The sequence below is a fragment of the Vicugna pacos genome, chromosome 21 (genome assembly GCF_048564905.1).
Source record: "Vicugna pacos chromosome 21, VicPac4, whole genome shotgun sequence".
NCBI lineage: Eukaryota > Metazoa > Chordata > Mammalia > Artiodactyla > Camelidae > Vicugna > Vicugna pacos.
The window spans coordinates 32,547,566-32,569,648 of NC_133007.1; the positions used below are offsets into that span (position 1 = coordinate 32,547,566).

The window sequence follows — 22,083 nt, forward strand, 5'->3', positions numbered from 1 at the left end:
GCCGGAGCTGGGGAGCAGTTCCGGGAGGATCAGCGGCCCGCGGAGGGGCGAGCCAGAGGGGCAAGCCCGGGCCTTTGATGCCCGGCTCCCGCAGGGCCCGCAGTGGGAGGTAGCCCTTCCCAGCCCGGCTGGACCCTCGGCAGGGTGGGGAGGAGGGAGTGACGGGATGCTTAGCCGGGGCGGCCGCAGCACCCCTCCCTCAGCCTTGGGGCGGCAGTGCCACCCCACTTCGCCGCCACCATGGTGCTCAGAGGGGGCAACTTCCCCCGAAACAGAATCTCATTTTGAAAAAAAGACTGCTTAAATGTGTTCCTTTATTCTAAAACTGTTTTCTTCGTAATTCCCCAATCTTACACCAGTACAGATTTGGCACGACAGTCTGCAGAGTGGAAGCCCCACTTGGGGTTGAAATGGTCCAGGGGCCTTCAGGGCGAGGGCGCTGGAGTCTGCACAGGGCTCTTGTGATTTCGCTGGTGAACGGGCTTATCCTTAAGCTCTGCCACCCTGGGCCCGAGGGGAGGGTCGGCAGGGCAGCTGTGAGGCAGACAGGCCCCAGAGTGTGCTGGGGTCAGGCGTGGGGGGCTTGGATCTCTAAGGAAGGGGTGGCATCAGCTGTCCCCACTTGGCTGTGGAGGGTCTGGGTCAGGGAGGCCCGTGGCCTCCTCCCTTTCATGTTCCCAGTCCCCCACCGTGGGGGATGCCAGGGTATCCCCTCTGCACAGCGCCAAGGGGTGACAGGATTGTCATGGCTGCCTTGGACACCAGGCCTGAAGTACTCGGGGCCAGCCGGGAGGTAGTTGGAGCAGAGGGGGAGGGCATGAGTCGCACAGGGGTCCTGAGACCCGCTGGGCAGCATCCAGTTCAGGGGCTGCTCTGGGCCTGAGGCGGCAGTGACTGAGGAGTAACTCCAGGGCCCAGCTCAGGTAAATAAGCGCAGCAGGTGGTGTCCGTCTGGCACAGGACACTTGGTGCTCTTCCAGCACAGCAGCCCTGAGGCCGGAGCCTTCCTAGCCGCCGGCACTTGCAGGGTCTGGAGATCCTGGACCTGGCTGGAGCCCAAGGAGGCGCTAGTGGGGCCAGGAGCACTTCTCCGGGACAGACTCTGGGGGTTCCAGGCACTTCCCTAACTTTTCACAGCCGGGGGGTGCCCAGTTCTGGGTAATGAAAATCCAGAGAGAACAGTTATTCCAGGCATCTGTGGACTCAGCAGTTTGCAGACTACCGCCCTGCCCAGGCCTGTGACCTGCCAGACCAGGATGGCGCAGCCACAGCGTGGAAACCACCTCTGTCTCCACCTCGCCCGGAGGCCGCTCAGCGCAACGCCTGAGGCCGGCACAGGAGCCGCCTGGCTCTGCACCAGCCCCGCACAGCCTCCCACCGACAGGGCTTGCCGGTCACCCAGCTGAGTCTTGGGGGAGGGGAGGAGCCGGGTTCCAGGGGGTCTGGCCAGACTTCCCATGGAAAGCTTTGCAGGTGTCGGCCTCAGCGCCCCAGGGAGAACTGACCTGCTCCAGTGTGGCTGTTTTCCTGGCAACAGAACTGGGCACTTGTGCCCCTAAGAGGGAGCCTTCCTGGTTCTGCTGTGTCCCCACCCAGGAGGTGCCGAAATCACCCTGGGGGGCACTTGCCCACCCCACCAGACCCTCAGAATCTGTGTGTTACTGAATTGGGGCATCAGAGCCAGTGAGAGCCATGGGCGAAGCCCCCACCCCCACCCCCGGGGGCAGCAGGTGGCCCTGTGGTCACGCAGGCCAGGTTCAGGTAAGGAAGCAGTTCCCAACCTTTGAGGCAGAGCAGAGGAAGAGGCCGGGAGCACGCAGAATGAAGATTCTGGGCCCAGCCTGTGAGTCTGGGGGTTGGGGAGGGTTTCTGATGCAGCTCTGGGGCCTGCTCTTGTCCCTGAGAGCAGAGGACACCACGCAGAGTCCTCACCCACTGGCCTGGGTTGTGTATGGAGGAGCCCTGGCAGGGCGTGGGGACTAGGGAGGGCTTTGCACATCCACATGTGTCCACACACGGGGAAGGCCTTGCACCTCTCTGGTGGCGGTGCTCGCTTCAGAGCCTGGAGGTCAGCCTGCCCTGGTCCGGGGCGTTTGGCTCACTTGGTGGGGAAGGGGGTCCCCACTTTCACATGTTCCAGGGGTGGCCTGGCTGCCACAGTTCCTGCTGTGGCCAGGAGGTGGTGGCAGTGCCTGTCCAGGTCCATCACTCCTCCTCACCCCTCAGGTCACTAGGACCCCCTTGGTCTCTGAGTTACCTGGAGACTCAGCCCACAGAGCAGGCGCCAGGCGGGTCTGGAGAGCTGGGTGTGGGGGGAGAAGGGCCGATGGGCTAGAAGCCGGGCTAAGCCACCGGCTTTGCTCTGCGGGTTTTGGGGTCCTGCTGGAGCTTCTGCCTTGGGGACATGAGATCACCCATCTCTGTGGAGCAGGGGACTATACAGACCCCAGCTAAGGGACAGACTTGTGGACGGGCTCCTCACGTATCAAAGAGGTCTGTCGGGGCTGGGACCCGCGTCAGCCGTGCTGGGAGATGGCCCATGGGCTGGCTGCACACCAGGCCATCCACTCAGCGTGTCCACACCCTACTTCCCACACGGGTTTGGCCTGTCCTGCACCTGCAGAAGGGCCAAGTGCTCCCCTCACCACTGCGGTGAGGACTGAGACAGGCAGGAAGTGGGGATCCAGCCTGCAGCTCCAGCAGCCTTAGGAAGCACGCTCCCTGCTGGGGTCCCGCCATGCTGCCCAGAGGTCCCCCTGCCTGTGACGGGAAGGCTGCACTTCCACGAGGCATTTGGCTGCCAGAACTCAGTGCGGCCCCCGACAGCTCCTGGTTGAGAGCAGAAGCAACCGCACTCACCCGGCCCTGGGATGCCCCCCCCACCACATGTAAACCACTTACCATGACCGCCTGGTTGCACACGTTGAGCTGGGGCTGTCCGGGGACCAAGGTTTCCTGGTGCTGCCGGACGACGGAGGTGATTCTGTGAAGGGCGTCCAGGTACTCGGTGCTGGCAACGCTGCAGGCAAGGGCACCGGGTCACCCAGGTGGAGGGAGGAACAGCGAGTGGGGCAGCCCACCCAGGGAGGCTAGGGGTCGGGGGCGCTGGGGGGGGGCCAGCGCCGGGCCTGCGGGGAGCCCACTCCAGCAGCCTCCCGGCAGGAGACAGCTACAGCAGCCGGCCGGGGCTACAGCCCACCTGCCTGCCTGCCCGGCCCAGAGGGAGGCGTGCACCCTGGGAACTGCCCAGTGAACGAGGGTTCAGGCAGAGCCTTGTGACAAGGGACACTAGCTGCAACCCTGCAGCCGCCCTTCAGCCACTCCAGCAGGGGCGTTGTCACGGGCTCCCCAAGCTGCACAGGCCTCTGCGGGCCCTGGGCTCTGTCCTCACTCTTGGTCCCTTGTAGTCCCCGTGGCCTAGTTTTGTTTCCCCAGAGTGGCTGGTCCTGCCCATGTCTCTAACGCTCCTGAGACCGTGTGGCTCCCGGGCCCCCCACCCCCTGCTCCGTTGGTGGCAACCACCCCACATTCAACCTACATGCTTTTTACAACCAGGTCTCCAGCCTGTTTCGTGTCTCTCCAGGATTCTGTGCAACACCATGGGTGGAAGGGTTTCTCCGTGTGAGTGCCTGCAGGACGCTCGGGAGGCCCGGCACTCATCTGAGCCTTTCAGGGCCAGGCGGCGGCTCCAGGGTTATTTTGCCCAGAGCCCTGTGTCCTCCTAGAGTGACCTCGGGCAAGTTGTATGGTCTCCCCATGGTACGTGGGGCCACAGGCTTCGGGGGAGCAGGGGTGTGTCAGGAGCCTCTTGGGCAGGGCCCTTTCCTTAGGGCAGGGCAGTGCCCCCCAACGGTGAGGGTGGGGGTCTACTGGGAGCACACTGGTAGGTGTGTTCCCATGTCCTGGCCACAGCCCTGAGAGACAGACCCCAGGGCCGTGAACTTCGGAGGGGGCTGAGGCGGGGCGTGGCTTTGGGCCAGGCTCCCGCTTGCTGCTGCCACCTTCCAGGGGGCACTTGTGTCTGGGAGCCACCTCGGTGTGTCTGCCATCAGCAGCGGGGCTCAGACGACTCTCCTTATCTCCTCCCCCAGGTACTCCTTGTCTGTGAGATGGGAGAAAGGCTTTGGGGGCTGCCGGGGCTGGGACTGTGCCTCCACCATGGCCTGGCTGGACAAAAGTCAGGGGCAGCCAACAGGTGTTGCTGGGACGCGAGAGGGAGAGGACATCCGCGTGGCTGTGAAACTACGCTGGGCTGGAGCTGGCTGGGGAGCGGGACCACTGCTTGCAGCCTGCTCCAGGTGGTCCTGCTGGGCCTCGGCTCCAAAGTGACTTCCAGGCGGGCGGGACTCACAGGCTGCGTCTCCCCTGGACTCAGTCTGGTTCTAACCCCCAGCCCTAGCCCTGGGCTCAGACCTCCCAGACTTGTGGTGACCACAGGTGCTCCCAGCTCCCGCCTGAGTGCGTGTCCTGGGGCCCTGGCAACAGATGGCCACAGGCTGGGGGAGGGGCTCGAGCAGCAGGAATTCATCCTCGTCCTGGAGTCTAGAGTCTGAAATCAGGGGTCACAGGGCCGCACCCCGCCTCCCGAGCCTCTACGGAGGGCCCTTCCTGCCCCTCCAGCTCTGGGGGGCTCCGGGTGTCCCTGGGTTTGTGGCCACATCACTCCGACCTCTACCTCTGTCCTCAGACGGCCTCTCCCTTGCATCTGTGTCTCAAATATAAGGACACAAGTCATTGGCTTCAGGGCCACCCTGACCTAAGTTCAGACCTCACCTAAACCGATAACCTCTGCAGTCCCTGGGTCAAGTAAGGCCACACTGCAAGGTCCTGGCAGACAGATGTGGGGGACACTATTTCATCCATGGTACCATCTGAGTCTCCTACCCACAGACCCAGGCCTGAGCTGGACAAAGCCCCAGCAGGGAGGTGCCACTGAGGAAGGAAGTCCCCCGAGTGCCCCAGTGTCAGCAGAGGCCCCTGGGAGCCTCGCCGGGATGTGCTGCCCCATCCCAGGCAAAGGAGCCCCACGGGCACCCAGGCTGGTGTCACTGCCTCCATGGGTGTGGGGGGCAATGGGGAGAGGTCCTCGTCCAGCCCGCTCCTGGACCCTTACCCTCCCCTCAGCCATCGCTGGAGGCCGTGCAAGAAGGGGGCATGAGGCCCGGTGGGGTGGGCTGGGGCGGGGCGGGCAGGGTGGGTGCAGCGTGCCCCATTCTCACCTGAGGGGGTACCTCTCCCCTGGGTCTCGTCCCAGATGGAAGATCAGGGGCAGCTTCGTGTGCTCTTCCTGCGTGTGGGTGGTGACCCCTGAGATGTTCTGTCCGGGGCAGAAGTCAACGCCCTGAAATGAGAGGTGGGGAGGGCAGCTGAGCTGGCCCGGAGGCTGCCACTGGGGCTCCCCGACTTGGCTCAGGGAAAGGCCTGCTGCCGTCCAGGGGCAGTCGGCCGAAGCCAGGCACTGCCATCCAGATGCACTGGGCACCAGCCTCCAGCCGACGTGGGACACTGTTTACAGGGTCTGGAGAGGTGCCATGACCATGCACATGAACCCTAAAACGAGGCTGGAGACAGACGAATGCCGCTTGCTTCTCCCGCGGGCACCAGTGCAGTGCGATGGGCGGTCACCCAACACCCGTGTGTCTGGAGAATAGCCAGTCAGTAAAGCAGGGAAGTTGGGAGCCCCTGAAATCCCATTTGTCTGCGCTGAACTGCAGACTCCCGAGACAGCGGCTGGGATCTGGGCTGTTGAGGGCGGCCAAGATCAGACCCACAGGTGGGCCCTAAGTGGGTGATCCTCTGACCTTCCGGGAGCAGACAAAAGTGGATTCAGTGGTGGCAGAAACAATCACATTTGACATGAGAAAGCGGAGCAGTCAATGGAGAGGAATCCAAGTCCACACGGAAGACACAAATTATAATTTGGATGCAAATCAAATAAACTATTTAATTAAGATCCCGCTAATTAGCACAAGGCTCTTCTCTTACGGCTGGTGTCTGGGGAGGGAGGCCTTTCCCTGGGGGCATCGCAGCTGAGCAGACAGAGGGGCGCGGGGAGCCCTGCCCAGACCCGGTCATAGTGACCACAGCGTTGGCTCTCGAGGGGGGAAGGAGGGAGGGCAAGCCTGCTAGGCGCTCCTGGGATTTAGTCCAGAAGTGCAGGCCGTGCGGGCACCAGGCCCCACGAGGGAGGAGGGTCAGGGGCTTGTCGGGGACAGTGGCACCAGGTCTGGTGTCGAGAAAAGCCCTGCACCTGGGGACCCCAGACCTGAGTCAGCCCCAGCTGTGCTGCACCCCCAGGCCCCGGGCTGCATTAGTTGTCTGGAAGGGCCAGGAGGAGGGGGACCAGTCTCCCTGGGGCCTGGGGCCCGTAAATGACCGAGAGGCCACTGCCACTGTCACAGTTTTTGGGGTCCCTCCCTCCCAACTTCACATATCCCCTCGGCCTTTCTGGTCCCTGGAGGGAGTAGGGTCACCACAGCTGCACACAGGCGCCCCTCGGCATCCGGATGGAGCCACGAGGTGTGGACCCACCGCGGGCCCTGTGTCGGGGCAGCTGTCCTCCCACAAGGGGCCCCGGATGCCAGCGTGGGGTGGAGGAGTGGGCTTTCTGGGCTTCATCTCCCAAGAAGACAGAGGCCTGCAGACCAAGCCAACCCGGGGGCCCCACAGACAAGCCTCAGGAACCAGGCGCGGTGTGCCCCACGGAGCCCCATGCGGAGCTGTCGCCGGCCAAGCTCCTGACACTTGCTGACCCCACGTGGACGAGGTCAGGGCAGGGCGGGCGCGCAGGCGGCTAGGCTCTGCCTGCAGGGCCTTCCAGGCTTCTCATCGCCCTCTCTGCAGGAGGCTCTGGCCCTCTGGACTCCGGCCTGGGTGCAGGGCGGGCCTGACCAGACCTGCCCTCAAGGGGGCCCGAGGGGTGGCTTCCAGAACGCCAGCCACCCCTGCGCGGCTGGACCCCCCTCCACCGACCCTCGAGCAGCCAGCACCGGAAACCCAGGGAGGGAGGCGTGTGTGATGGGGAGGGGGCCTGGGGAGGGGGAGGTGAGGCCACACGGCTGTCCCCCAGGGCCACCACACTGCCTGCGTCTACACAGGCAGTGGCGCGGTGTCGGTCCAGACGCGCCCACGGCAGCACCTTGCCTGCCCGCCCCGCCTGGGCTCCAGGCCAGGGACCACCAACCGTGCGGCCTGCACCCAGTCTGTGCGAGGGCCTCAGCACTTAGCTTCCTCATTCACTTAAATGGCCTTCCTTCCACCTGAGGCATGTGAGCAAGCTGTTCTTGCGTCTGCAGACCTAGGCGCTGGGAGGGGTGGGGCTGAGGGACCTGGGAGGGAGTCGCGTGGGCACAGTGGTGGGGTAGGAACGGGGATGGGACTCTGGACCCCGGGCTGTGCCCGGCTCTCTGGGGCAGCAGCATTTCACCGGCAGGCCCTCGGGCAGGCACAGGGAAGCAGACGCCATGCCTCTCAGGGCCACCGAGCACCTGGCTGGCCTGGTGACGGGATGAGAGCAGAGGGCGGGGGAGGCGCGGGGTCCATCTGGGCCCCCGAGGCTTCAGACCTGGGTCTGGGCTGAGCTGCCCTGAGGCCTCACCCCCTCAGGCTCTGGATGGCCTGGGTGAGGGGGTCCTCGCAGCTCTCCCGCATGGCCCCCAACTCCTCCACAGCAAGTAAACACGTGAGCTGGGGGCACAGAGGTCTCTGGCACCGCTCTGGTCACCTGCGTCCTCCTGGAGGACGGGTCGTGGGGAACAGAGTCCACAGGGCCTGAGCCCCTTACCTGTCTGAACTCCTCCCAGGAGTTGGTCCAGGTCCAGAAGTGGGCCTTGTACTGGCCAAGGGTGACCGCCATCAACGTGTTGCCGCGGTAATAGAATATCGGCCTATCATGGGGACAGGAAGGGTGAGGTGAGCGAGGCTCCCACCTCTGAGTGAGGTCAGGGGTGAAGCTCTACAGACGCGACCGTGCTGAGACCACGCAGGGACTGCCAAGGCCCCCAGGCTGTGGGGGAGCCCACGGCCACCCTTCACCCTCAGCCCTGGGGAGGCCGGGTGAGGGTGGCGGTGCCTGGCCTGGCAGGTGGGCTGGGGGGGACCATGGTGGTGGGAACAAGCTCTCAGGCCAGACTTCAAGACAAGACAGACAGCGAGCCGTCCGTGCCCAGCCTACACCTGCTCCCACTCCTCTCTTTGCGTTTTAGAATTCACGTCCTTTCTCAGCAGCCTAGGAAACCCATTTTGTTTGAGCAAAACAGTAGCAGCTTGGGCTAGAGCAACTGACTCTGGACAGACTTCCAGCGCAGAGGTGGACAGGCTGGGCTGCTGAGGCCATGGACAGCTGGTGAGGGCCTGAGGCAGGGAGAGGGACACCGCAGGCAGGAACAGGCCCCTCCACCCCACTGTGTGGCTCATGCCAGAAAGTCCCCGGGTCCCACCCTCTCTGCCAGCCAGCTGGGGGAGGACACCTGCTTTGTTGGCCAGCTGGGCTTCATACCAGGTGCTGGGTGCGGGGCAGGACAAGGGCCTGGCCAGAACCTACCTGTCCATCAGCCGGCCCTGCAGCATGGCCGGGAGGAGGTCCAGGCCGTCGATGGCCCTGTCACTGGGTGGCTCCAGGCCTGCGACAGACAGGCTGGTGGTGAAGAGGTCCATGATGCTGCCCAGCTGGTGGCTCACCTGCAATGGACACGACCCAGATGCACTCAGGATGCCCACCCGGCGCAGACGTCGGCCAGGGCCACGTCCCCGGCACATGGCTTTCTGCTGCCAGGCAAGTCTGCAGTGGTGTGAGCATTACACACATGCGCGGCCACAGCCTGCAGTGTCCACGCACACAGGACACAGGAATTCCCTGCCCGAGAAACACGTGTGTGCACACACCTCACATGGAGAGTGGCCGAGGGGAGGTCAGGGGTCGAGTCGGGATTCAAAGTGGCCCGTCTGGCCCCAGGGCAGCTGAGGCCCTGTCCCACCCCGGTTCCCAAGCTCTCACTTCTGCCGTGGCTGCGAACGAACCAGACAGAAGGGAGGAGGTGACACAGCCCCCAGGGAGATGCCCGCAGGCCCTGCCTTGCAGGGCCGTCTGTGGCCGTCCCAAGTCAGGCACGAGTGCAGGAGGAGAAAAGACTGAGGCCCCGGAGCAGCACGCACAGCGCCGGGAGGAGGAGGGCCGCTGCCGGGAGGGCGGATGTGCCCAACCAAGCTGAACGGTCCAACTCCGCAGAGCCAGCCCCCACGCCCGCAGGTCCCCCTGGACGCACGCCCCTGCCCTGCGTGCTCAGAGAGCGCTGCCCGGGCTCCCAAAGTCTGGCTCGGGGCGTGGGCCAGGGCAGCGACAGGACCCAGGGAGCCCGCTGGCAGGTCTGGGGGGTGCCCACTGTCAGCCAGGACCTCGTCACCCCCAGCCTGGCACTTCCCAAGCCAGGGGGACCCTCCACGAGGAGACACCCCGCAGGGAGACCGAGCCCACCGGCAGCGTCTGGTCCTGCAGTCCAGTGAGGGCACGGAGCTCGGCGTGTGGGTCACACGCTCCGTGGGGCCTCCGCAGGGGGAGGAGTGAGACACGGTGACCGCAGCCCTGCCTTCTGGGGGCTTCCCTCCCTTCCTGCCTTCTTTTTTGTAGACCAAAAGAAAATAATTCCAGCTACTTTCAGCGTCTGGCACAACAAGTAAGGAGCAGCGCGGGAAGTGGGCACAGCTGACGTGCTCGAGCCGGCGCGGAGCAGCCGGGAGGCTCAGGGAAGCGGCCCCGTGTGAAACACAGAAGCCCTTGATCAAGGAAACGTGTGTTCAAGGAAACGCAGCCCATCTGCCGTGGGCTCGCGGCAGCAAGTCCGGAGGCTGTCAGCAGCACCTTCAAGATTCAGCTCTGAATCAAAAGCCACGGATGACGAAGTCGCCAGCCGGGCGTGCAGGGGGCGCTGAGAACCTGAAGCTGGGAGGATGAACGTCAGGTGATCTCAGTGAGACCCCTGCCGTTCCACAGGGCGCAGGCCCGCACCCCAGGGACGTGGCAGAGGGCGGAGCAGGGAGGGCCCACGGTGGCCGGGAGCCAGGCAGGCGAGGGCAGACAGTGATTCCCACGGGCAGAGGGGACGGGGAGAGGGTCCCGTGGGGACCGTCCCAGGAGGGAGAGGCTGCGGCAGAGGAGGAGGGCCTCCCCAGGCTCAGCTCCTAGACCTGCTGCCTGCCAGCAGGTAGGCCCAATGTGCCCTCCTCTCACGGGGCCTCAGCTGGTTAGCAGGTGGGATGGTGATGGTGGTGGTGACGGTGGTGACGGTGGTGGGGAGGGAACGTGATGATGGCTGGCAAAACAACACCCCTGCAGTAGAATCCACACCCCAAGCCTGGGGACATTTCCTCACACAGCAAAGGGGGCTCCAGGCCGCCAACCAGCTGACTTAGAACAGGGCGTGGAGCCTGGATCCCCAGGCAGGCCCAGTGTCACCCCAGGGTCCCAACAGTGGGGGGGGCAGGAGGGCAGAGTCAGAGTGACGGGGTGACACCTGACTGGCCACAGCCGCCCTGGGCGATGGAGGAAGGGGCCACAAGCCCAGAAGCCGGAAAAGACGAGGAAACGACTCTCAACGACTCTCCCCTGGAGCCTCCAGGAGGGACCGGACTGTGACACCTGGGCTTCCGCCCGTGAGGCCCAGCTGGACTCCGACCTCCCGACTGAGAGGGTGAGGGTGCTGTTCTGGCCACTGAGCGTGGGGACTGTCTCAGCAGCGACAGGACACGCAGACACCTTTCCTAGAGCTGCTGCCGTGAGACTGAGCCGACACCAGTGCTGAGAACAGGGCTCTCGGGGAAGCTTGTCGGGGGAGAAAGGTGACACGCGCTTTTACAAACACCTGCCTTGGGTCAGAACCCAGGCTCCCGGTTAGGGAAGGCCGAGGCCAAGGGTGGGCAGAGCGAGGGGCTATGAGGAGGGGAGGGCGGTGGGGACGCAGCAGGCTGTCTCTGGGGGTGTCCCGAGCAGTGGTCTGGGGAGACACACTGCCAAGAGAGGTTCTGCACCCTCGCCAGGGTTCCGGTGCCTGTGAGCACACCCAAGGCCCTGACAGGCCCTGCAGGGAACAAGCCCGTTCAGCTCCGCCTGGCTCCAGACAGCCCCGAGGCTGGCCAGGATGCCTCCTCCCCTGATGGAGCTCTCATGGCCCACGGCTGTCCACGGGGATGAGGGGACTGAGAGGGGCCCATGTGGAGGGGAGCGGGCTTCTGGCCTCAGTGTTGCCTGGACACGGAGCTGGCCAGCAAGTGGGCCAAGTCTTCGCACCGCAGGAGGACCGCAGGCTTGGCACGAGGCCGGCCTCTGACTCACCTGGCCAGCAGGGATGCGGCCAGGCCACCACGCGATCGCAGGCTCCCTCATTCCGCCTTCAAACGTGGTCTGCTTCCCACACAGGAAGGGCCCATTGCTGCCACCTGGGGAGGAAGAGCTGCCCCTCAGACCGTGACCCGAGGCTCCAGGGCCACAGGTGCCCTGCCGGGCACTCACCCTCGGGACATGTCTGTCCACCTGGCTCCCTGCTCGGCCCATCAGAGGTGGGGCTGCTGGAATTCTGAGGCACCGAGACCGTCATGGAGATGAAGGACCAGCCTGAGTCAGGCCTCAAGTTCAAGTTCACAACACGTGGGGCTGGCTCGCCAGGCAAATGCCCTGGAGCTGCGGTTGTAAGGTCGAGCCCCGTGGAGAGCGACGGCACACTAACCAAGCTCGCGAACACACGGTCAGCGACAGACACAAGTCCTCTCAGCGCGGCCGTGAAACAGTCCCGACCACAGGCCTGGCAGGTGCCGGGCCACTTACACGTCACTGCGCACAGGTGCCTCCTGTGAGCCTGGGCTGGGGGAGTCCAGTAAAATGCATTGGCCCCTGGGTCCCACCCGGGGAGCAGGTCCTGGGTCCTGACACGTCCCACTCTGAGCAGGGGGTCCCGGAAGCATGCCGTGGCAGCGTGGAGGGCAGTCGGCCCTGGTCCTGGCTAACTGCGTGCTCCCAGTCGCTCCCGGAACCGAGGAAGGTTCCTGAGAGGAGGAAGGCTCGGCCAGAGCACTGTCACTGTCCCTGGAGATCCCGAAGCCCCTCTGCCCTGGGAGGATGCAGGGTCCCCCCGGGCCTCCCCACGCAGGCGGGACGGGGGTTTCCTGCCGCCCTCCTTCCAGAGCTGAGGGGCGCAGGGCCCCGCCAGGGCCCCAGCCTCTCAAGAAGAGAGGGATGAAGAGACCTGCCACCACTGGGACGTGAAACTCTTACAGGACAGCGAGACCAGGCGCAGCCACCTCGCTCCACGCGGTGGAAAGCCCGACTTGCTGACGGGCCTGGGAGGCCAGGGTCTGGGGGCCTGTAGGCCCAGCGTGGGCACACAGGATGGGTCTGGGAGTGAGCATGGCATGGGGACCCCCATGGCCAGCACTGCGGGGGTGGGGGCGTGCCCCCCAGGCCCGGTGAGGGCGCTTCCGAGGGGTGGGAGTGGGCCTGGCGGCCAGAGAATGAGGGAGCCCCCCCAGCACAGGAATAGGTGCAGGCGTGTCCAGACGCGGAGAACAGCCACTGTGTTACATCTGAGATTAGAACAGAGGCGCTGACGGGGGAGGCCCAGGGAAGTACATGCTCCCAGGGCCGGTCCACAGCAGAGCCAGGACAGGGTAAAGGCCGCGTCCTCCTGCACCCTGAGCTCTCCCTCCGGATGCCTGGCAGCTGGGGAGAGGGGACAAGGCCTGGGCCAAGCAAGGCCAGGGAGGAGGTGCCCCCAGGACATGGGGGCCAGGCTCCTGTGCGACCAGGCCCAGGCTGGCCCCAGGCTGAGCCCCTCACACTCGGCCTGGGTGGGGTAGGGTGTGAGGGCCCTGGGTGGAGCCTGGTTTGCTCGCAGCACCTGCCTTGTTTGGGTGCGGAGATGAGAGCCGCGCCGTTGTCAGATGTGAAGAAGACAAACGTGTTCTCCGCGACCCCCAGGTCCCGCAGGAGGCGCAGGACCCTCCCGATGCCGGCGTCAATCTCCCGGACTGCGTCCCCGTACCTGTGGGGAGGGGGAGGACCCGGGGTTCGGTGGGGGCCGGGGGGAGCAGATCGCTGACCCACGAAGGCGGGGCCTTCGCAGGCAGGTTCTCAGACCCCCTTCCACTGCCTCACAGAGGCGCCAGCGCCCGGTCTCTGTCCGCAAGTTGCAATGGTACCGAGGGCCCTGCCCGGGAGGTACTCCGGCCCAGCCGAGCCCCGGGGTCCAGGTCCCTGCAGCCAAGGACTCACCGCCCACGCTGGCTGGAGCCCAGGAAGGGCCTGGAGGCGTAAACAGGTGCGTGTGTGGCGTCGACGGCCCAGTAGAGAAAGAAGGGGCGGCGAGCGGCCTGCTGCCTCTTAATGAAATCCAGCGCCTCCTGCGGAGAAGGACGGTGTCTCCTGGGCCCAGGGCCCACCGCCCCGCTACAGCCCGCCCAGCACCGCCGCCCTCACCTGGACGTAGATCTGGGTAAGGTTGGCTTCCCCAGTCCTCAGGTTAATTGGGAATTCTTCGTAATATCTGAAAACAGCACAGACCCGACAGAAATCAGACTTTGAGGCCGGAAAGCCCCTCCCCCGACTTCACAGGCAAAGTCACGGGCCTGGTTTGAAAGAGATGGAAGCATTCCTGTCCTGAACCAAACCGGAAGCACACACGGCCCTGAGGCCACTGCCTGCCCAGGACGAGGTGGGCTGAGGCTGGCACCATGGAGACCCCAATGCCGGGGGGACAGACGGGCCCCCTGTGCAGGCACAGGCAGGCGGCGGGGAAGGGGCACAAACTGACAACGGGGGGCCTCTCCGTGGACTTTCTAGGACTGGGGCAGCGGCTGGCGCTAGGAGGCGGGGCTGCCTATCCGGAAGGGGGAGCCGTGCTGTGCGAGCTACAGCTCAGCAAGGCTGGCCTGGCTCTGTGGTCCACGGACCTATAACAAGCTTCCACCAAAATGAAAACAATAAAAAAAAAGGAAGAAAGAAAGGGAACTTAAGTCAAACAAAACTCAAGAAAGACCAAGGCCCCACCCACAGCTGCCCGTGGGCCAGACCAGGCGGGGCCTGCAGCCTCGGCCCCTCAGAGGGCCCCTCAGAGCAAGGGCAGGCCCCTTTGGCCATCCGAGCGCTCCCCCACTCCCCCGGCCTGGCACACGACCCACCGCCGCGGGCTGACGGGGCCGCAGCCGGAAGCTGAGTGACACGCCTTGTTCTGAGTGTCCGTGGCTCCATTCAGAAACCCACGCAGGTGTGGCTCCTGGGAGTGCTGAGGTCACGCTCTCAGCAGGACAGGGGGCGGCAGGGCAGAGCTCGGGCACTGGGACGCGGGGGGGCGGTAGTGGGAGCCTGTTACCTGCCGACCATCTCCCAGTCCCGGTACACGGGGATGTTGGGCCGGGCCTTGTTGTCGTAAGGGCCAAAGTGACAGTTGGGGGACCCGAACCACTCGTCAAATCCATGTTTCAGGGGGTGGAACTGAGGCCTATGGCCCAGGTGCCTAGAAACAAGAACCCAGAACAATTACCCGCGCGGGCACCCTCACCTTCAGAGGATGATGAAGGAGACAAGCCTGCAGCCCGCGCCCAGAGGGTGCTGGGCCCGGGTGCCCTGAGACCGCGCCCCTCCCTGCTCGGTCCACCCGGGCGATGGCTGAGGGTCCCAGGCTGGGACAGTGTCAGGTCCCATGAGCGCAGGTGCCCTAGGCAGGAGTGGGGATGCAGGGACAACAAGAGAACGTGGCAAAGTGCCTGTCCCCTTGGGTGACAGCCCAAGCTGTTCCCGAGACCCAGGCCCCCTGTCGGAAGCCCCTGCCCCATGCTCCCGCCCACAGGCCCCTTCCCTGCAGCTCCTCACACTGGGCCCTCCCGACAACAGGAGCCTCCCTCTGGAGAAGGTGCAGCTTAGGGACAGGGGTTCAGGGCCAGAAGCAGAAAGGTTCCCTGGGGCTGTGTCCAGAAAGCCTCTTGCAGCCAGTGTCCTGCCGTGGCACAGGGAGGCTCTGCACCGGGTCAGGTCGAACCCAGGTCACCGTGGGTACCTTGCACTGCTCGGTCACTCAGTCAGGGAGGACGCGGCACGGGACAGCAGAGGAGGCCGGGCCGGACGGGGCCAGAACTGAACTAACCAGCCGCGGAGTCTGGGTGCTGGTGACGCCTCTCTCGGTCTCAGCTGGCCCTAAACTGTCCTGAGTCCTGTCCACAGAGGCCTCCCGGCCAGCCCCCCACACAGTGCCTGCCCTCCGGCCACAGTCCAAGCCCCCCAGCCTGCTGTGCACGATGCTCCTGGGCCTCCGCGGACAGGAACCCCCGGAGGTCCGGCTCACGTTCTGCCGTCAGTGCACAGTGCAGGTCCCAGAGCAGCCGTGGGTCAGCGCTGCCCGCAGGCGAGCTGAGGGACAGCACACTGAGCCGCAGGACTCGGGCAGCCCCACGGGAGCCTAGGCTTCAGCCAGCCCAGGCCCCGGTGAGGCCAAGGAGATCCAGATCCGTGGTGCCGGGGCCTGAGGTCAGGCGGTCACAGCCACAGCTGCCAACACCCCTGTGGCCCTGGACAGGACCCGCTGAGACCTGCCCCCCCACTGCCGGCTGAGGAGAGGCTGAGACCTCTGCCACAGGCCTCCCAGAGCCCTGCCCCTGGCCTGTCCACCAGCACTGGCCCATCTCTCTGAGTCCAGGCCGGCTGCTTCTCCAGGCCCTGCCGCCTCCTTCCCTGCTCTGAGCCCATCGTGGGGACAGGCTCCCAGTCCTGCTATGGCTGCTCCGAGTCAGCGACCGTGAACAGGAGGCCAGGCCGGGCAGAGCACCGGTCATCACAGGGGCTCCTCCTTCCGTGGGCACAGCCCTGACACGGCTCTGGTGGGCCTCGTGGCCGGCCCCTGCCACCATCTCCCCAGGCCTTCCCGCTGCTGCTGGAGCCACGCAGGCTCCCACGACCCGCAGTCTGGTCAGCCCTGCTCTCCTGCCGCCGCCACCGCCTCCAAGCTCGTCTGCTTGGCAGGACAGCTCCCAACCCGGCTCAGGAGTGAGGAAGTCCTCATTCTGCAGACTCTAGATCACCAGGAGTCTCTGGGACTCCTCCCCTGGTTCCTGCAGAATCCCTGTTGCTGTGACTGTCAGCTGTGCAGAGCAGTGGTCCCTGGGGGCACAGATGAGGTGCTCGCCCTTGAGAAGGCCACGCCGGTGAGTGCCAGAGGGGTTCAGGAGAGAGGGGTTGAAGCAGAGCGGGCAAAGGAGAGACAGTCAGGACTGGAAAGTCGAGGAGGACTTCCTGTAGGAAGTGGGCTTGCTGGTCTCCAAGGGCTCCACCACTTGGGAGAGGAAAGAGAGGACGTCTGACCTTCACACTGACCTCTAGGGCTGTGCCCAGGGAGTAGAAGAGAAGACGCTTAATACTCCTGAGAAACAGCACGACACTGTGTGCAGTGACATGATCTTTCACGAGAGTGGTCATTTGATCCCGATGACTCCACACCACACAGCCGTCCTCTACCCTCTGCCTGCTTCTTTGTTTCACCACCAGACAGAGCCCTGTGCTGGCATGTGTGCAGTAACGTGGCCCCTTTGTTGATGGCGTGGCAGCCGACACCCCAGCCTTGGGACGCGAGGTCCCGCTGGCACGGCCACGCCAGCTTTCACGGGAACGCTCTTGTGTCTCAATGCACCTGGAGTTCAGGGACTCTACCTCCTGCCCGAGAGGCCCCAGTGTGTTAGTGTTCAGCGAGGAGCCTGCATGGATGCGCCCAGCCAGGCGCAAGGGGACTCACCATTTGCCCACAATCTTGCTGGCGTAGCCGGCTGTCCTCAGCAGCTCTGGCAGCAGGTGCTCCGAGTCGGGGATGCCACCCACCACCTCCTGCGGCGTGTAGGCTGGGAGGGCAACGCAGCATGTGAGCCACACACGGGCGAAGGGGCACAGCCCTGGGCAGGGGCGCCCTGGGCTCCTCCAGCCGCTCCTCCCAGTCAGCACCAGGACTCTCGGGCCATGCTCCCCACCCCTGGGACACGGAAGGGGCCAGGAGGGAGCCAGGCTCCACCCCTGCTTCTTCCCTGCTCGACTGAAATACACGGTTTCGATGGAAACCCTGTAGTCTGTTTTACAGCGTGTCACACCCCAGCCGGAGTCGTGGCCCCTGCATGACGAGTGTGCTCGGGAGAGGCAAGGTCACCCGAGGGAGCAGCTGACAACCTCCCTCCGTCAGCCCGAGGGCACCGCCTACCATTCCTGGCGTGCCCGTTGCTGGTGTAGAAGCCGGTGCGGATGGGCAGGCGTCCGGTGAGCAGAGCTGCCCTGGCTACACGGCGGTGACCCAACAGAAACATGAGTGGGATCAGGACCCTGGCCCTGCAGCGCCCTGAGTCCCCGCAGCCTCTGGACAGCTGGGCGGCACGCGGCCCCGCACAGACCGTGCAGCCCGGAACGGGGATGGCCCGCGGCTCAGCATCTCCCACGCCCCCCACTGCTACTCTCCCTGGCTCCCCGGGACAGCCCAGGACCCCTCTCGTGGCTGCCACTCTGGGGTTACAACTGGTCTTTGAGATCAGTGATTCTCCCGGGAGGGAGGGGGACACTCCACCTCCCCACCTGCGAGGCCCCCACACCCGAGGCTGAGAACCACCTCCCCAGCCAAGCGCCTCTCCTGAACCAGCCCTGGCACTCTGCTCCATAAATGAACAGCCACCACCAAGGAGGCCTCTTTTGCCTCAAAAATTCTCACAGCCTCCAGGCTCTTGGTGGCCTCTGATGGTCCCACTCCTCTGCAGGGAGCCTGGTGCTCCTGCGTGCCAGGGGCCAATGGAAAAGGCCACACCCACCTGCCAGCCTCTAGCACTTGGAGGAAACGGTGGAGCTGAGACCCGAGTCAGGGCTGCTGCCCCCCTCCCAGGTCCCCACATCCCGGTGGCCTGAGCCAAACCGGACTTACATGGCGAGCACAGGGGGTTGGCTGTGTAGAAGTTCGGGAAGAGCATCCCTTCCGCCGCCATCTGATCCAAATTCGGGGTCTCTCGGGAAGGCTCTCCATACACCCCCAGGTCGCCCCACCCCATCTGCAGGAGGAAGCACGCAGAGGTGGGACGGGAGGCAGAGAGTGCATGGCCGGAGCCGCAGAGCCCCACGCGCCCGAGCGCGAGCTCAGTGCGCGGCAAGCCGCCAGGCGGTGCTCCCGGGTCACCGGCCACCAGACATACGGCCGCATCTCCCGCACAGAGAGGCCGTCTGGCTCCACTGCGCGAGTTCAGAGTTAAGGACAGCAGTGAGGCCCCACAAGGCGAACCCAGTGAGGCCGTGAGACCCGCCGCCCCTCTCTGAGCTCACTGCCTAGAGCGCCGGCCGCACGGCACCCAGGCACCGCGGGAGCGCCCACACCGCACGACCATGCCGCCCCACAGCAAACACCCCAGGTGTCCGTCACTGACCCACGGTCAGCAGCACTGCGCTGTCCAGCCGGGATCAGGCTGAATAACGGTGCCCTCTTCTAGTTTGTCCACTCAGAGCCTGCGAACATAACTCTAGTTGGGAACGCAGGCAAAGAAGAAGCCACACGGGCAGGGTGGCCCTAAATCCCACGACCAGTGTCCTTATAAGAGAGAGACACAGATGAGACAGACGGACAAGGAGGCCAGGCCTCCCCGCAGCAGGTCTCGGCTGTGTGAGGACCCAGGTCCGACCTGACCCCGCACACCGAGGCGCTGACCCAGGGGCTGCGCAGACCCCGGGCGGACTCTGCACAGTCTGCACGCGCTGGCCAGGCCTCACGGGGTCTGGCAGCTCAGGCCACGTGTGGGGACTGCGTGCGCAGGTTTGTCTGGGAGGGTCCCAGGTGGGTCCGTGGTCTGGCTGTGACTACGAACGCCCCCTGCACCGGCCAGCAGACCACGGGGCACCCTCTCGGGGAGCCCCACCTCCGAGCACCCCCGGACGTGGCTGTCTCCCTCGGCTGTCTCCCAGAGTTAGGCCATCCTGACATGCGGGCCTGAGAGCTGACTGGGGCCTGTGCCCTCGGCCCGTGCGGTCTGCTCTCAAAGACCCTTCCAGCTGCCTGGTCCCTCTGGAGATGGATTGCTTTGAAGTCACTGAAATGGCTTTTCCATTTGGTGACAACAGGAAAGAGGTGCGGCCGATGGGGTAGGAAGAGGGATCGGAGGCACCGAGGCTGCAGGCTCCACCCCGCCGCGGGCACAGGGGGCTGTCCTCTTCCCACATCCCAGGCGGGAGCAGCAGAGAGTCAGGTGGGTACCGTCTGCCGGGCACCGCCCAGATCCCGCCTCCCAGGAGGAAGGCGGGGCTCAGCATAAATCTTAATGTTTACATAAACAGTTTAGACAAAGGGAGCCCGTCTTGCCAGGGAACAATCCCCAAATGTAAGTTCCCAGATGCTGGCCAAGGGCCCCCCTGCTTACAAGTGAGCCTTTCTGAGGCGGCAGTCACTGGCCTGCTGCATTAACTCTACTCTCCTCCATCAAATTCTGCTACTTGTCGACTGGCTTTCTTACCTATAAAAATAGGGATGCTAGCATCCTCCTTGCAGGGTCATCAGGGTTCAACGAGACCACCCCCCACAGCAGCCTGGGTGGGGGCCCCCGTGTGACCCCCGTCCACGTGCACGAGGAGCGAGGGTCAGCTGGGCCCAGGGCTACGGTCTCCTTCCTGCCCTCAGCCTCTCCTCTGCTTAGTGGGAACTTCAGGACTTGGGAGCAGAGCAGACACTGTCTTGCTATGAAGGATTATAAGAAAGAAACGCAGGTCCTGTGTGTGTCCTTGTCAAGACCATGGAAGGGTCTGGAGATCCAGGGCAGACGCACTGGCTGGACAGGCCCACCGTGGGAATGCAGGCTCCCTCCTCCCTGCAGCCCAGCTTCAGCTTCTCGGTTTTACAAGCAAGGAACTGAGACACAGATGGTGCTTGGGCCTGGCCAGGCAGGGGTGCCAGGGAGGGAGCTTCTGCCCCGCGTCCCCATCACCCATCAGCCTTGGAGCATGGAGCTGAGTCAGCTCATTCAGAAACGCTTCTCAGCGTCTTCCAAACCCAGTCCACGAGCTGGCGTCTATCAGGGGTCTGCACTCGGCCTGAGGGCGCACTGAGGAGCCGCAACAGGGCAGCGCCCCTCCCGCCTGGCCTGAAGCTACAGGCTCGGTGAGGACACAGAGCTGGGGGTGGAGGGGGAAACCTTCAGATCCCGCGGCCGGAAGCCTGTCTACTCAGGACAGCTGCAGTTCCCACTTTTGCTAAAGTCAATTTGAGTCAATTCCTATCATTTGCTGAGCAGAACAGTGGTCTCCCTGACTTCCCTGGGCCCCAGCTGTCAAAGGGTCCCAAAGCCACAAGGAGGAACCAGTACAGAAGAGGCCTGGCATGGGGGCCTCCCAGCCCGCTGTTCCAGGTTTCTGGGCCCAACCCCAGGCCTGCAGGAGGATGGGCCCCTATGTCTGCCCCCTGGAGTAAGGCATGCCCAAGGCTGGTCACACTCTGCCACTCAGGGCCTGAGCAGAACAATTACTGGGCAGAGGGAAACGGGGGGTTGCAGGCACACGATGGGTTTGAATTAGCCCCGTAAACCCACAACATTACCACCTCAGCAAACCTGCAGTGTGAAAGCTCACTGATGAACTGTCACCTCGGAAAGAAGCAGGAGGGGCAGAAATCAGAGAGGCTGGGTGCTCAGCTGACCAGCAGCCGCCCACGACTCAAACACTTAAGTAGCCCTCCTGCCCGGGAACCTCTACTTTGAGAAGGCTGAACACCAGCACAGGAAGCAAACGTTCCCAAGACCACGTGTCGTTGGTTACGAATCAAAGTTTCTGGACTGGCCGTCAGGGCGGGCTGGCGGCACAGGAGGTGCAGAGCCCACTCCGGAAGCCGCTGCGTCCACACGAAGCTCTGACTAAAGACAGCGCGTCTGTGTCATCCCTGGGTGCTGCAATTACCAGCGGGTTTCCACGGCCTATTCAGGCTCATCTGAATGTTGTTAATGTTTTGTGATAAAGAATTATTTGAATAATAAATAGTATTACGTGAGATACTTTGTCCTTTCCTCATACGAGGTCTTTGAAATCAGTACCAGTACCTCGCAATTCCGACCAGCCAGGACAGCCCAGCAGCAGCCACGTGAGGCTCGTGGCCTCGGTCCAAAGGTTACTGAGTGTCTCTGCTGGTCTTCTGGGGAATTCCGAGCTATTTTTGCTCACAGCACTTCTGACACCAAGTGTGGGAGGGTTACCACTCAACCACTTCTGCAGCCTCCGGGCACCAGCTGGGACTTCCGCAACTCAGCTCTGTTCTGAGCCTATGTACCCAGGCCCGACATCAGAGCCCACGGGTCAAGGGCTCAGCCCCACAAGACCACCCCACTTCAGATGCCACCCCGTGTCCCAGGCCACCTGTAAGTCGGGGTTCCCACAGTCCCCTCAAAGCTGGATAATTTGCTAGAACGGCTCACAGAACTCAGGCTGGCGCCGTATGTACTAACACCTGTTTACCAAGAAGACTACAGCGCAGGAAGAGCAGGTGGAAGGGGTGCCCTGGCAGCGGACCGAGAGCAGAGGGAAGAGGCCTTCAGGCAGAGCCCCCAGCAGTGGAGGCAGCAGGGGTGCGCCGGGGTGCAGGGGAGCTGGTCCTCGCCCGGCCAGCATCGCAGCGCGGGAGGGGCGGGCTGCCCTTCCGTCCTTCCAGCGCGGGAGGGGCGGGGAGGGGAACAGTGCGCGAGGGTCTTCTCCTGGCTGGACACTGGACACGACCAGCTCACTTCGGCTTCACCCACGAGCCAGGCTGCGACCGGCAGGGCCAGGCGCGAGCCCTCACCCCTGGCCGCCCCCACCCCTGGCCGATCGCAGCCCTCCGGAGGCCCGGCCCGCCGCGCACTCACATCGTCCATGACCAGAAGCAGGATGTTGGGCGGCTGCGGGGCAAGCGTGACCCCTAGCCCCGCGGCGCTCAGCACCAGCAGCAGCTGCCACCTCGTCTCCGCAGCAACCGCCGCCATGGCAACCACGCCGAGCGCCGCCGAGCCCCGGAGCCGCGGGAACCGGGCCGTCGAAGTGGGAGGCCCTTCCGGCCGGGCGACGGGGCGGGGCCGGACCAGCAGAGT

At 64.4% G+C, this 22,083-nt stretch overlaps 1 protein-coding gene across 3 annotated transcripts; it reads right to left on the reverse strand.

Moving 5' to 3' along the window:
* Window positions 1–295: 295 nt before the first annotated feature.
* GALNS (galactosamine (N-acetyl)-6-sulfatase) lies at window positions 296–22,082 on the reverse strand. 3 transcript variants are annotated; one of them, XM_072946805.1, is made up of 15 exons: window positions 21,862–22,082; window positions 17,922–18,045; window positions 17,217–17,291; window positions 16,764–16,866; window positions 14,355–14,498; window positions 13,463–13,529; window positions 13,259–13,386; window positions 12,889–13,028; window positions 11,327–11,430; window positions 8,543–8,679; window positions 7,784–7,886; window positions 5,220–5,341; window positions 3,539–3,587; window positions 2,902–3,019; window positions 296–1,154 (listed from the first exon to the last, which is right to left on the reverse strand). In XM_072946805.1, the coding sequence occupies exons 1-15, from the start codon at window positions 21,976–21,978 to the stop codon at window positions 1,132–1,134; spliced, it is 1,554 nt and encodes a 517-aa protein (XP_072802906.1). In that variant the 5' UTR covers window positions 21,979–22,082; the 3' UTR covers window positions 296–1,131. The 3 variants fall into 3 exon arrangements, with proteins under 3 accessions (XP_072802906.1, XP_031530603.1, XP_072802907.1); XM_031674743.2 differs by lacking the exon at window positions 3,539–3,587 and having other exon boundaries at window positions 21,862–22,081; XM_072946806.1 differs by lacking the exons at window positions 3,539–3,587; window positions 17,217–17,291.
* Between the last annotated feature and the right edge of the window lies 1 nt (window position 22,083).

Excerpts from the sequence above, each read along its gene's own strand:
- GALNS (XM_031674743.2), bottom strand. The coding sequence starts at position 21,978 with ATGGCGGCGGTTGCTGCGGAGACGAGGTGGCAGCTGCTGCTGGTGCTG. Across the intron at positions 18,046-21,861 it reads TGCTTCTGGTCATGGACGAT|ATGGGGTGGGGCGACCTGGG; the intron begins GTGAGTGCGCGG and ends TTCCTCCTGCAG. Across the intron at positions 14,499-16,763 it reads AGCAAGATTGTGGGCAAATG|GCACCTGGGCCATAGGCCTC; the intron begins GTGAGTCCCCTT and ends TCTTGTTTCTAG.